General features: G+C 45.2%; 1 protein-coding gene across 10 annotated transcripts in view; it reads left to right on the forward strand.

The window, feature by feature from the left end:
- The window catches only part of LOC143117178 (myosin IXB), a 46,570-nt gene that overhangs the window by 30,845 nt on the left and 2,983 nt on the right, over nt 1-12,742 (forward strand). For 7 of the 10 annotated variants that reach the window (XR_012985954.1, XM_076278726.1, XM_076278732.1 and 4 more), the window contains 22 exons: nt 872-952; nt 1,153-1,263; nt 1,449-1,571; nt 1,740-1,889; nt 2,225-2,382; nt 2,490-3,761; nt 3,939-4,023; nt 4,237-4,398; nt 5,319-5,431; nt 7,112-7,215; nt 7,560-7,753; nt 8,317-8,424; nt 8,543-8,713; nt 8,926-8,967; nt 9,185-9,296; nt 9,393-9,466; nt 9,583-9,775; nt 10,406-10,534; nt 10,805-10,910; nt 11,163-11,294; nt 11,428-11,551; nt 11,798-11,845. Coding sequence is in view for 9 of the 10 variants with exons in the window: in XM_076278726.1 (XP_076134841.1) it covers nt 872-952; nt 1,153-1,263; nt 1,449-1,571; nt 1,740-1,889; nt 2,225-2,382; nt 2,490-3,761; nt 3,939-4,023; nt 4,237-4,398; nt 5,319-5,431; nt 7,112-7,215; nt 7,560-7,753; nt 8,317-8,424; nt 8,543-8,713; nt 8,926-8,967; nt 9,185-9,296; nt 9,393-9,466; nt 9,583-9,775; nt 10,406-10,534; nt 10,805-10,910; nt 11,163-11,294; nt 11,428-11,551; nt 11,798-11,845 (3,792 nt within the window). In the remaining variant the exon portion in view is untranslated. The remainder of the gene's footprint in view (nt 1-871; nt 953-1,152; nt 1,264-1,448; nt 1,572-1,739; nt 1,890-2,224; nt 2,383-2,489; nt 3,762-3,938; nt 4,024-4,236; nt 4,399-5,318; nt 5,432-7,111; nt 7,216-7,559; nt 7,754-8,316; nt 8,425-8,542; nt 8,714-8,925; nt 8,968-9,184; nt 9,297-9,392; nt 9,467-9,582; nt 9,776-10,405; nt 10,535-10,804; nt 10,911-11,162; nt 11,295-11,427; nt 11,552-11,797; nt 11,846-12,742) is intronic. The other 3 variants (XM_076278729.1, XM_076278730.1, XM_076278733.1) reach the window with 3 other exon arrangements.

A 12,742-nucleotide genomic window follows, 5' to 3' on the forward strand; every position in this document is an offset into this window, starting at 1 on the left:
TTATTAATCTTAAAACGTATCTCCATACTCACTGAAAAGATTCTTGAAATTTGCCTCACTTGGATTTGATAAGTGAATAAATAATTATGAATGGAATAATTCATACACGATTGGGATAATAAAGAGAGCTATTATAAATGCAAATCCTTAAATGATAAAGATCTTTGATGTTCTCAATATTTTTAACTTTTTAAAGTAGCACTTGGTCATCCGTGCAAGTGGTCATCCGTTCCCATTGCAGAAGGTTAAAAATATGACATGACGCACAAATTCCCTTAGTCCTCCATCAACATGACTAACAGTTCTAGAGTACAGTTGAGATGTGAGACAAACTGCTGTTGAGCTCCAAAGAGATGGGGGAAAATGTCTGCAGCAAAACAGAATCCCACTTCAAGTCTCAAAGTTTAAAGCTACTGGAAGAAGTCTGGAGTCTGTCTGGAGGAAGGCATACGTATCTGTCTTGAACCCAAACTCTTACCATGATTGATCCTTTGGATACTTTTAGACAGTCCAGTCACAGAATTGCTTTCATGTTGGGTTGAGAGACTTCAATAATACTTTAGACGCAAACCACAAGATGTCAGAAGGCTTGATATGAAAAAGAGGAAATTGCCTACAGCTGAACTGTAATGCATCCAGTTTGTGAATTATTACTGGAACCTTCAATGTGGCTAGCCTCTATTTTCTGAGGAGTCCAAAGCCAAGAACTTAAAATGGATTTTAGCTAATAGAGATGATCAAAAGTACCTCCTGGAAAAGTCTTTAAAAAAAATGAACAATTTTGATGTCGCCTTGTTGACCGGTCAGTTTCCTGGTGTCATTGGAAGAGCTTGTAGATACTGAATCACTGTGTTGCCCTCTTCTTCTCCAGACCTCCCTGAGCAAGCTGCTGGAAACGCTGGGAAGGGCTGAACCATTCTTCATTCGCTGCCTCAGGTCTAATGCTGAAAAGGTGACGACTCGAGTGGACACTATCTAAATTCTGCTGTAGCGTTTGCATTTACTCTGCTGTACCTGCCTTTGGATCAGACTTCTGGTCCTTGCTTGCTAATTTAAAATGCAAGACGCATTTAAACCAAGGCTGGCCTCGACCTCCATATCCCCAGAAACTGCACTGTAAGATGCTCATGTTGTGTTTGTTTTTTCCATCAGAGGGAGATGTACTTTGATGAGTCTCTGATTCTGCAGCAGCTGCGGTACACGGGCATGCTGGAAACGGTGCGCATCCGGAGGTCTGGGTACGGTGCCAAGTATACTTTTCAGGTGAGAGGTGCTGAATGTGTAATTCCTTAATACCTATAGTTGCACCAAGCCTCTGGTGTAAAGTCCAGAGATGCTACACCAAAAAAGCTCTGCTATCTGCAGATCACACCACTGCTGCTTGGGGATTTGCATTTGAACAGAAACTGACTTCGACCAAACTGTCTTTGGATATGTTGATCTTGCAGGAATTCTTGGAGCAGTTTCGGGTGTTGCTGCCCAGGAATGCTACTGCATGCCAAGACGACATCTCGGCTCTCCTTCGGAAGATGGGACTAGACAACACTACCTATCAGATTGGCAAAACCAAGGTAATTGATACTACATTGTGAATTTAAAAACACTATTGGAAAGGAAATAAGATGGACTGATTTCGATGACATGTATCCCACAGTGCTAAGCCCTGTGGTGCTTGTATATATTTTAACAGTTTGAATACCAAGCTTGTAAAAGTGACCATTAGTGAACATCCTCCTCAGGTCTATCTTAAGGAGCTGGAACGTCAGAAGCTGCAGGACACGCTGCACAAGGACGTCATGTACAAGATCATCTTCTTGCAGCGCTGGTTCCGCTCCAAGCTGGAGCAGCGGCACTTTGAATGTATGAGGCAGTCTGCCATCCTCCTTCAGGTAAGCTAAACACATCTGGACACTGTTTAGTCCCCACTTTAATTATGACTCAGCTGCTCTAGGAAATGACTGGAGCTAAATGGTAAATATATGCTTGTTGGTGGCCTTCTGTTTAAAGGCTCTGAAAACATTGAAGTCATAGTTTTAACTCTTAGGAAGGTCAAGTACAGAGAGAGTAGTGTATTTCCCCTTTGTGTTTGCCTATGTGTTGCCTGACGACTTATTTTTTTTCTTGTGAATAATTCTGAAAGTTGTCCGAGACCTACAAGCTGTACCATGTATGTAGTACGTATGTGCACCAAAAACATTTGCTTCCCCTTTCTCTCACCATCCAGAGATGCTGGCGGCGGTATTGTAGGGATCGGCGATGGCGGGCAGCTACCTTACTGCAGGCCCACTGGAGGGGCTGCAGGCAGAGGACGGAGTATCTACGGCAACGGTCCGCCATCCGGAAGATGCAGGCGTTGGTGAGGGGAAACTCGGCGCGACGAAGGTACTGCACCACACCCATAAACAACCAACCACGTCATTTCTAATCATCATTATAAAGTGATTTCACTTGCGTCATTTGTAACATTTGTTGCTAACTTTATTTTCTAGATGCCAGTCCATCAAGGAAGAGAAAAGGAAGAGAGAAGAGGAGGAGGCTAGAAGAAGAGAGGAGGAAGAAGCAAGAAGAAGAGAGGAAGAGGAGGCAAAGAGGAGAGAGGAGGAAGAGGCGAGGAGAAGAGAAGAGGAGGAAGCTAAGAGTAGGGAGGAGGAAGAGGCAAAAAGAAAAGAAGAAATGCGATTAGCAGCGGAGGCTGAAGCAAAGAGAGTGAAGGAAGAGGAAGAGGAGGCAGCTAGGAAACTGAAAGAGGAGGAAGAGTCTGCCAGACGAGCATTGGAAATGGAGCAGCAGGCTGCCCCACAGAGTTCTCAGGCAGTAACACCAGAAGACTCTCAGGAGCCCAAGAGCAAGGAGGAAATGCCTGAAAGCACCAGCCAGCCTGAACCAGCGGTACAAGCAGAAAGCCCAGAGCACTCTCAGGACATCCAGGCACAGGAGGGGGGCAGGTCCCCCATCCAGGAATCCTCAACGTCAGAAGATGACAAGAAAGCCTTGGATGTCCCCCATCCAGAAAACGGTACACAGGCTGAGGCAGGACCCGCACCTGAGTCGCTTCAAAGCGCACCTGTCAAAGTCAACGAAGCTGCTCCAGCTTCGCCAAAAGATCAGGAGGTCAGTGACACAGCACCCGTTCCAAAGAAGGAGCAGGAGTCTCTGACGCACGAGGTTCCTGCGGATTCAGGCGTCTTGGGCGCTGTCCAGGAGAAAGTGTCCAAAACTACTCCCCAGCAGCAAGGAAAGGCCCAGGCGTCACGGAGCCAAGAGAAGAGAGAGCTCAGGCGACAGCGAGGCCTGGAGCATAGCCAGAGGGAGCTGCAGAGGGCTGCGTCGGCCTGCAAGGATGACCCGTCCCCCAAGCTCAAAAGCCAGGAGCCCCCTAGCAGCCCCAGCTCCAGCCCCAGCAGCACACCTGAGACCAAGCCCAAGGAGAACTCTGACAGCAAAGAGCTGGACCAGTACACCTTTGTGGCCTGGAAGGACAAAGGGAAGGCTAAGGAGGCCAAGAGCTCGTCCCCCGCGCCGGTCCGACCCTCAACACTGTCCTTGGATATCCCTGGAACCAAGATCGTGAAGGATCGTAACGGGCACAGTGAAGCCCCCAGTTCGCCGCCTGTGGGAACAGCGAGCCTACCGAGTCACGGCAAAACGAGTGACCGGGACAGACATTCGGACAGGAGGAAGGGCAAGAGGGGAGGGGAGACATCAGAGAGCACCTCGCCTGAAGCACAGATCCCCAAGAGCAAGAAAATAAACACTCTGCGGTACATCCACTTTTCCTTTCACTGTGAAGACCAATCACCTTCTAGTGAGACTGCTCAGATGTAAATTGAGTTTTAAGAGCTCAAAGAAAAGCATACAGCTGGAGTTGTTTGTATATTACTGTAGTTTTTTTGTTTTATTTATTCTTGACCTTCTGTATGTTTGTATCTTATTTACAGGGCTTCGGATAGGGATATCTCATTATCTCTTGATGATGTGTCCAGTTTTGTCTCCCCTACTGGGGATGGCCCTGGAAACAGACAGGTAACCTCTTACTAATGACCTTTTGTAGAAAGACTGATTTTTGTAGTTAATAGCTATGCTGTAATTTTAACTATAGTTTACTTGGTGTGTGAGATGTGTAGGTGCTGCTGCATGTTGGAGCAGGTGTAATATCTGTCCGGTTGTCAGCATGTGGCTCTCACGCTAGGCTGTCATGAGGATTAGTATGTCACTGTGCTTGTCTGGCTCACTCAGGGGCCAGTACGCTTCAGCAAGGAACGCAAACGCCGGCTAGGCTTTGCACGTAGCTGCTTGCCAGTAAAAAGCGCAGAAATGGAAGACGTGGAGTACTGGACTTTCCCTTTGCCCCCCGTGAGTCCAGTCCAGGCCACGACTCCAGACAGACGGCAGGTTCAGGTGAAACCAAAGTAGAGGTTGCCGACATTTTGGGTGGGGAGGAGGAGGTGGTGTTTTCGGCTGCCTGCTTGTGGAATAAAATGAAAACCGCATTGGGAGATGGAGCCCTGAATCGTCGGTTTGACTTCCATTTACCTGCTCTTTCTCTGAAGACCTGTTTTTCCTCTTCAGTCTTGATTGGACATGAGCCAGACAGCGTCAGATTTTTTTGTGTGTATATATATATATATTTTTTTTTTTTTTTTTTTTTACATGATCTTTGACTTAGCCAACCTCGGAGGGAAATAAACAAATGCTCACTATCTCAGGCTGCATACACTGTTTTTGGCAGAATACTGAACCATACCTTAAGTTCAGTACATACTCTATGTGTTTCCTCTAAGTCTTCTTGGAATACACTAATCATTGAAGCACTGAGCCCTCTGCACTTGTAACATGCCAATCACATAAAGATTCTGGCTCTATAATGCACACAGTTAACATTTGACATATGCATAATGTTCTATAATGAACAGTTTGTTTAATTTGTTAGCCTATTGCAATTTTTTACTAATACAGTGTCTCTTACCTGTCATCTCATAGTATATTAATTCCCCCCTCCCTCCAATCATGCGCCTGCACAGAATAGTGAGATTTAAACCTTGAAAAAAAGGTCAAAATGGTGGTGGACTACTAACTTGCTTTTTGTGGAAATTCATAAAATTCTCAACTAATTTATTCTCCGCTTTCTTGAATGATGGAAAGAGGTAATGACTTTCGAGGGCGCTTACTAACCATGGGCCAGATTCTCTTCATTTAACCACAATCTGCTTCCTTTCGGGACCCTGAAGACCTGCTTGGAGGAGTCGAGTCTCTCAGTCATGCAGCGGAGTGGTCTCTGGCTGCTTTACTAACCAGTGTACTCGATGACTTTTCCACAGGGTCAAGTCACTACAGAGTCGATAGCGGAAGGGGCCAGAGCCAGCTCATTCAGCAGGAGATCACCCGAGGGCCAGCAGGACACTACTCACCTCCAGCCCTCCACCCCAGAGAAGTACAGCATTTCCTCTCCCCTGTCTCCCAACACAATATCACACCACAGGATAACCTGATGACGAGCAAGATGGTTAAACTGAAAGGACAACTCCAGTCTTACTCAAAACTGCAGTGATTAACAGTGCAGTGATGTTTTTGTCCCCAAAGAAAGTTTATACATTGTCATCCAAAAATAGACCCCAGATTGTTTTTAGACTGTAATTTTCTTTTAAGCATATATTGTAAAGTAACAATGTGGTGCTAGTAGTTCAATTTAGCTGTACTGGTCACTTCTACTGTTCAACTGTTTATGAACTAAAGATAATATTAGTCAGAGGGGTCGTACAGAAATCCCTGATATAACTAAGTCTGCATTGAATGAAGGAAGGAAGATCCTGTGGTTTTAGGCGCAGTGTTGAAAGTCATATTTAATCCTGTTAACTTGACCAAGTCGACAGTGTAGTGACTCACGAAGCTCAGGTCAGACATGGGTGGCCTTTCACACAGTCTATGACTCACTGATTCCCTCAGGAGTCTCGGCTGCCTTGATAGTCCCATCCAGGGCAGCTCATCTATCTTCGGTGATGTGTAAACTTTCCTCAACCTTATATAGCTGCAGAGGCCCTCGTTATGGGAGGGGATGGATTCCTTGGATTCCTGAAAACGTAATTTTCTTTGAGCAGCGGTTTGTTGGAGGAAGGGCTATTCACTGCCCTGGTGGTAGCATCAGGCTGAGAATTAAATTGAACATTTTGTCTCCGTGTTTCATGTAACCATGGCATTAATGTAAACATCAGACTTGTTAAACATAAGCATGGGTTTCAAATGGACATGTAGCCAAAGTGAGCAAATGTTCTGTGTGCTCGCGGTAGTCAGGATCATGTTGAGACCCAGACAAATCCCAAGAACCATGCCCATCAAGGCCAACACAAAATTGAGACTTGAGGTTCAAGACCAGACCAAAATAGTAATTGGAGAGAAAATACCACAAAATAGTAGGCTACGTGAACATGGTTGCTTGATGTTATTAAGAGCTCATATATTTAGGGGGGTCAGGTGATTTTGATGACAACCCTGGTATGCTGTGAGTTCGTCCCAGAGTTATGTTGATGCTCTGGATTCTCCATGGTTGATTGGAATAAGTAGGGTGCCCCTGTGCAGAGCAGACAACAGTTAGCACAGAAAAGGACATCTCTTGAGTTTTAAGATTTGATTTAATGTTAGTCTAGGTGGATAGATAGGAGGTAGGAGGAGTGGGGGTCTTGGGACAGACAAAACCCAGACCTTGAGAACATGTCTTGAAATAATGATCTCACATGTATCCCATGTGAGCGAGTATGTTAAAGTGGAAAGAAGCGTGCGTACTGCCCCATCCCTAAATGAAAGCCTGGCAATTATGCAGCACACAAACACATATTTTCCTTAACACCTTAATCGTACACATGCAGGTTCTTGTTTCTCTAGTTAACATATGTCCCTCTGTGTGATGTGCATGTCCTCTAGCTTTGCATGTTATACTATAGAGAGGCATATTTTAAATCCATTCTTTGGGTTGTGTGGTCCCACCTTTAAAGGTTTTAGAATATCTTACTAGCATAGATAAAAAAAAAATATATATTTAAGCACAATGCTCTGGCCATTAAATAGCCTTAGTTTAAACAAACAAACAAACAAACTTTGGATTGTGTGTGCTCACTAGGTCTGGGTTCCTGAGGAAGATCCTGAAGAAGCGTGAAAAAGTTCAAACACCTGAGGATGGGGACCTCACTATGGCCCAGTCTCTTGCTGAACGCTCTGCAGAAGGTACACAAGGCATATACAAATAGGGCCTAATAATAGCACAAATGAATGTATGAAATGTGGTCAATAACATGCCGTTTTGTGTTTTCACCCCAACAGTTTCATTGAAAAGATTGTCTTGTGAGTTTGCGTTGATGTAAAGAAATAAAAACTAACTCCAAGATGTAAAATCTTTTGGCTGAAGGCCACCCTTGCATGCTCATATTTCTGTTATCTGCTTATGTATGCATTCCACACTAGTGACTACGCATTTCAATATTTGCCAAAAGATCTCGGCACTGTAATGTCTGCTCCCATTGGGGGTCTCATGTTTGATCTCTCCTCTCTCCCAACTCTGCTCCACGCAGTTGCCCACCCCCTTCATTCCTCCCGCACGCACCACCACCACCACAGTGAGGCACCAGGCGGACGTGGAGGCCGCAACCCCACCATCAAGATCAGCCGTGCCACGCGGGTGTCCGAGCAGTGGAATGCCTCGCTGGACCGCGAGATCACCAACGCCAATGAGCTGCGCCACTTGGACGAGTTCCTTGGCAATCAGGTCCGGCCTCATTCCTGGGCCTGTTTATTATCAACTGTTTCATCTTGTCTAGTTCAAGTATCTAGTTACTCCTCTAGTGAACTTGCTGCTCTCGTAGGGAAAATATATTTTTGTTGGTCTATATCTGTCAACTTGTCTAATCCAATGTCTTTAAACAGTCTAATTCTACTCTCCAGCTCTTGTGATCACTTATCTGACCTATCACCTTGGTATGAAATGTACAGTATGACTGGCCATTCTTATTTCAACAAAACTATTCGAATGAATCAAAGCAGTTTGTTGGTCTACAAATCATTTTTTTTTCTCCACTTGTATTCTTTCTTGGTTATCTTAAACATTCAAACTGTCTTTCTACTCTGAAAGATCACCTCATTATGACATGTCATGTGCAGTCAAGGTTTTGCCAGACTAGCCCTCTTTATTTCATCAAACCTTGAGTCCTGTTTGATCTGCATGTACCAAATACGAAGCCATTCAGATGGATCAAGGCAGTAACATCATGACATTTCATGTAATTCCATCTCAGTTGGTTCACGTGCGTTTGGCTTTGTGTTCTCCTGTAGGTGAATGACCTCCGCTCCAGAGGTAAGCAGTTGTCTGCCACGGAGGACATCTTCATCACGGCTACCCGGGAGTTCAGAGAGACCATCAAGAGCATGTACTCCTTGTCTGTAGGTCGCTTGCTGTACTCCTCACAAATCATTCACCCTCTCAACTGCATACTTTCTGTGCTTTGTTGACTGATACTTGTGTGCCTTCACTCCTCTGTTCTCATGGCTGTCTTAAAAGAAGCCTCACATTGGCTACAAGGCCCTGATGAAGAATTACCAGATGAAGGTGGTGGCTCTCGCGGGAGAGAAGCAGAAGGCCGAGGTGCAGCTGGTGGTCAACCTCTTCCAATCGGTCCTGGACGGCTTCATACGAGGAGAGATTAAGAAGGAGGAAGCGGAGCCAGCCAAGGTACACACACACACACACACACACACGCGTGTATGTACACATAATGTCCATCTGGAGTTAATTTAAAGTAATGAATATTAGTTGCCTTTGGAAGTCCGTAATGTAGTATAATGGAGCATGTGTGCTCTCTGATGGTTATTTGGTAAAGGCATCACATATGCTGAAGGTAGTGTTGGTGAGAATTCACCTTCTGGCTTTCTTGCTTATTCCAGCCCGCTAAAACTCGGAAAAAGAGACGGAAAAAGGATAAAAGTGTAAGTTGAGCTTATTCACCTATGTAGACTAATTGAATCCAGTTTTATCCTCAAACTTTATTTTGGTAACTCATGAAGCCTTGCAGGAAACTTAAAAGAATGAGTTTTTCCTTTTTCTGGTGTCATTTGTTGACATTGTTAATAAACCTTAAGATTCTTTCCTTTTTGGTAAGAATGCTTGAGAATGCTGCTGACTTTGCTGCTGTGCTATTTGTAGATGGAAAGCCCATTGGACCACATGTTCACCACCTACCAGGTGAACATTGTGCAGTCATGTGACCAGTGTACCTCTTATATCTGGGGCATGGAGAAAGCCTGCATGTGTAGCTGTGAGTAAAGACCTCAGCAATCCCTACGGTTTCAGCATATGTCACTCTGGCTCCTTTGCCTTATTCAGTGTAACCAAACTCCTTTTGTGTTTACAGACTGCAAAATGGTGTGCCACCGGAAATGCCTGAGCAAAATTACCACTGACTGCTCCTCTTTCTGTGCCAAGAAGGTTTGTGTTAATTACATTCTCTCATCCCTCATGCTATGTGAGCTCTGTATAAAAATCTAGGCTGGCTCAATGCAAGTGTGTATTTAGTGACCATGCCTTACACACCTCTCCTTCAGAACGAGGAGGATTCGGGGTTGCGCAACTTTGGAGTGCGTGTGTGCCACCTGACCAACGACAAAACCCCGGTCCCCGTTGTTCTGGAGATTATGCTGGAGCACGTGGAGATGAATGGCCTCTACACTGAGGGCATCTACAGGAAGTCTGGCTCCGCCAACCGTATGAAAGAACTCTACCAGAAGATGGAGGCAGGCAAGTCCTAAGAGAAATTGCAGCCATTAACTGTTAACTTACAAATGCTTTGATTGGACTAGATCAGACAGACACACACAAGTATACAGTATATTTGGCTGGTCGCATTGTTTAGAATGGGTAGTTGAATTCTTTTTCACTTAAAGGTTGTATCAGCGATTTCAGATCCAAAAAGGCCCAAACATAAATGATCACATTCATCTAATTTTTTCTAACGATCTGCTAGCTGTCTGCCCCATAGGCAGGCCGTCAAAAAAACGCGTCTCTGTAGGCAGCCTAGGCTCCGAGATCTGTACACAAAAACAATTGCTACCAACAAGGATTGGCAGCCCACTCAAAGGCAAAATAAAGTGTTTCAACCAATAACCGACGAGATGTGCGTTTAGGAGAGTTTTAATTGCACGGGAGGGAGGGGGAGGGAGTAGCGAGCTAGCTCTGTTTTTTTTTTTACATCAACAGAAGTGATGTATCTTCGCTATCGCTGATACAACCTTTAAGATCCCTGCCTTTGGATCATACTTTTCCATGACTGCTTGCATGATGGTTTTGAAATCTTCATATCCTCACATCATATTGAAACCTATGCCTATTGCCTATGGTGGTATTTTCTGGGCTTCTCTGTTCCTCCAGACCCTACCAGTGTGTGCCTTGAGAACTACTCCACCCACATTGTCACAGGCCTGATCAAGCAGTGGCTCAGAGAGCTGCCTGACCCCCTTATGACCTTCACCTACTACAGTGATTTCCTTCGAGCCGTGGGTAGGTGTCTTCTGGCAAATGGATTCAGGCATTGGTGTTTGTATTGCTGTCAAGCAGTTGTCCCCAATGGAATTTATCCTGTCTGGAGGCAACCTAAAAAGTGTTTTGTTTTTTTGTTTGTTTGTTTTTGTTGTTTGTTTGTTTTTGTTGTTTGTTTGTTTTTGTTGTTTGTTTGTTTTTGTTGTTTGTTTGTTTGTTCTTTTCCATGTGGGTCCATACATTGTGCATAGATCCTGCAACATGCCTTAAGACTTCTCTCTCTCTTTGCAGAACTCCCTGAAAAGCAGGAACAGCTTCAAGCCATTTACAGAGGCCTGGATCAGCTTTCCACCCCACACTTCAACACGCTGGAGAGACTCATTTTCCACCTCGTCAGGTGAGCTCACATCTCTAATGGCTGACCAGAGCTGCCAACAATGACTTTCTCTTCTCTTTCATTTTTAAGCATTCTCCAGAGCAAACATTTGCAGCAGCAAATAGCTGTTTGTTTTTACAATTCATAAAAACAACGGTGGAGTGTCTTAAATTATATAGTGGATCAATCAACACACTTGACTGAACAGGGAAGAAATAAACATGTTGCTGAGCACATCATCCAATGTCTGACTTCTCTGTGACTCTCTGACAGAGTGTCAAAAGAGGAGGTGCATAACCGCATGAACCCCAACTCCCTGGCCATCGTCTTCGCCCCATGTATCCTACGCTGTCCAGACAGCGCCGATCCACTCATGAGCATGAAGGATGTCGCCAAGACAACCATGTAAATATCAATATCACACACTGCAGTTTGTTAATATCTGTTTGGTTTGACCTGTTATTCCCCTTCAACGTCTGCTGTGTGACTTGAGAGGTGCCGTGCAACCTTGTGATTGTCCCTCCTGGGTTTCCGTCAGGTGCGTGGAGATGCTCATCCACGAGCAGATCAGACGATACAACGAGAAGATGGATGAGATCGAGCAGCTGGAGTACGCCGAGAACCTGGCCGTCAACCAGCTCAAGCTGAAGAGAAACAACACGGTTGGTGCCCACCTCCTGCCCCTTCAGCCTTCAGCCAGTCTTCAGCGCTTTTGTCAGTCATGTTGCATACCAGCAGCCAGCGTGTTGTCCCAAGCCAATGTCTGGCTCTAATGTCCCTCCTTAGCGCGGAGCTGGTTTGGAGCTCCACAGACGAGTTTGATGTTTGTCTTAAGTTCGCTTCTTGTCTGCATATGTAACCGTTGTCCTGCTGTCTGGTTCTTTTGTTCCTTTTTTTAATTTCTGTAGACGTGGCGGTTACCACTCAGGTACACCTCTCCGGTGGTGAGAGGCTCGGTATGTATGAGCATCGCTCGGCTGGTTATGACGTGGTCCTGTTTGGTTTTTGAAGTGCTCATCTTTGCACGTGCATGACGTGCACCTCATTTCATCCATCCGTCCATCCATCCCTTCTCCCATACTAACCCCCATATGGCGTCCAGCTGTGGGACTGGTCTGGCCCGCGTCAGAGCCAGACCCGGGCCGCACTGGAGACGCCTCCTGGGCTCCGTAGTTGAATGCATGTAGCCTCGTGCCTGTTTTGGACTACTGTGATGTGTGAGTGTATATAGAGGGCAGGTGTGGGATGGTTTGTCATCTTTTGTGGAAAAAATAACATCTCTTATGGGGGTTGGGAAGTTTAATTCCTTTGTGACAATGGCATGAGTTTCAAAGCTGTGCTTTGCAGGCCTCTCTGATGTTCCCATTGTGTTTCCAATGGGGTATGTTTTGTTTTTTTGTTTTCGTAGGAGAGCTCAACAGTTGTTTCTCATAGGCCCTTTCTCCCCTGGAGCTGAAAATGTGTTAATAGCTTTTGTATTCCACCAAGAAGCATATGTGATGCAAATCTGCCATGCAGCACAAGGCTTTGAAATTCCTGCCATAGAGACTGGTGCTCTGTGTGTCTGTGTGTGTGTTTGTGTGTGTGTCTGTGTGTGTGTCTGTGTGTGTGTCTGTGTGTGTGTGTTGGCTTGAGTGTTGTTTTCTCTTATTTCTAGTAGGGTGATGTGATTGGTGTCTTTTGGAATCTGTGCTCTGTAATCTTTTAACATTCAATTTACATGGTGACCTATTGTATTACTGTCCTCATACCCCCATCCCCTCCTTCTAATACCCTAACCTGAATCATTGTTTTAGAGGATCCTGTGAAAACAGAGAGAGCATGTGGCCTGGCAGAGGTGTCATGTCCTCCCA

This window comes from Alosa pseudoharengus, unplaced genomic scaffold, assembly GCF_046254945.1.
Source record: "Alosa pseudoharengus isolate Yale_2024_CS ecotype anadromous, Long Island Sound unplaced genomic scaffold, YU_APseudo_1.1 YU_APseudo_1.1_scf_11, whole genome shotgun sequence".
In the NCBI taxonomy this organism is placed as follows: Eukaryota; Metazoa; Chordata; class Actinopteri; order Clupeiformes; family Clupeidae; genus Alosa; species Alosa pseudoharengus.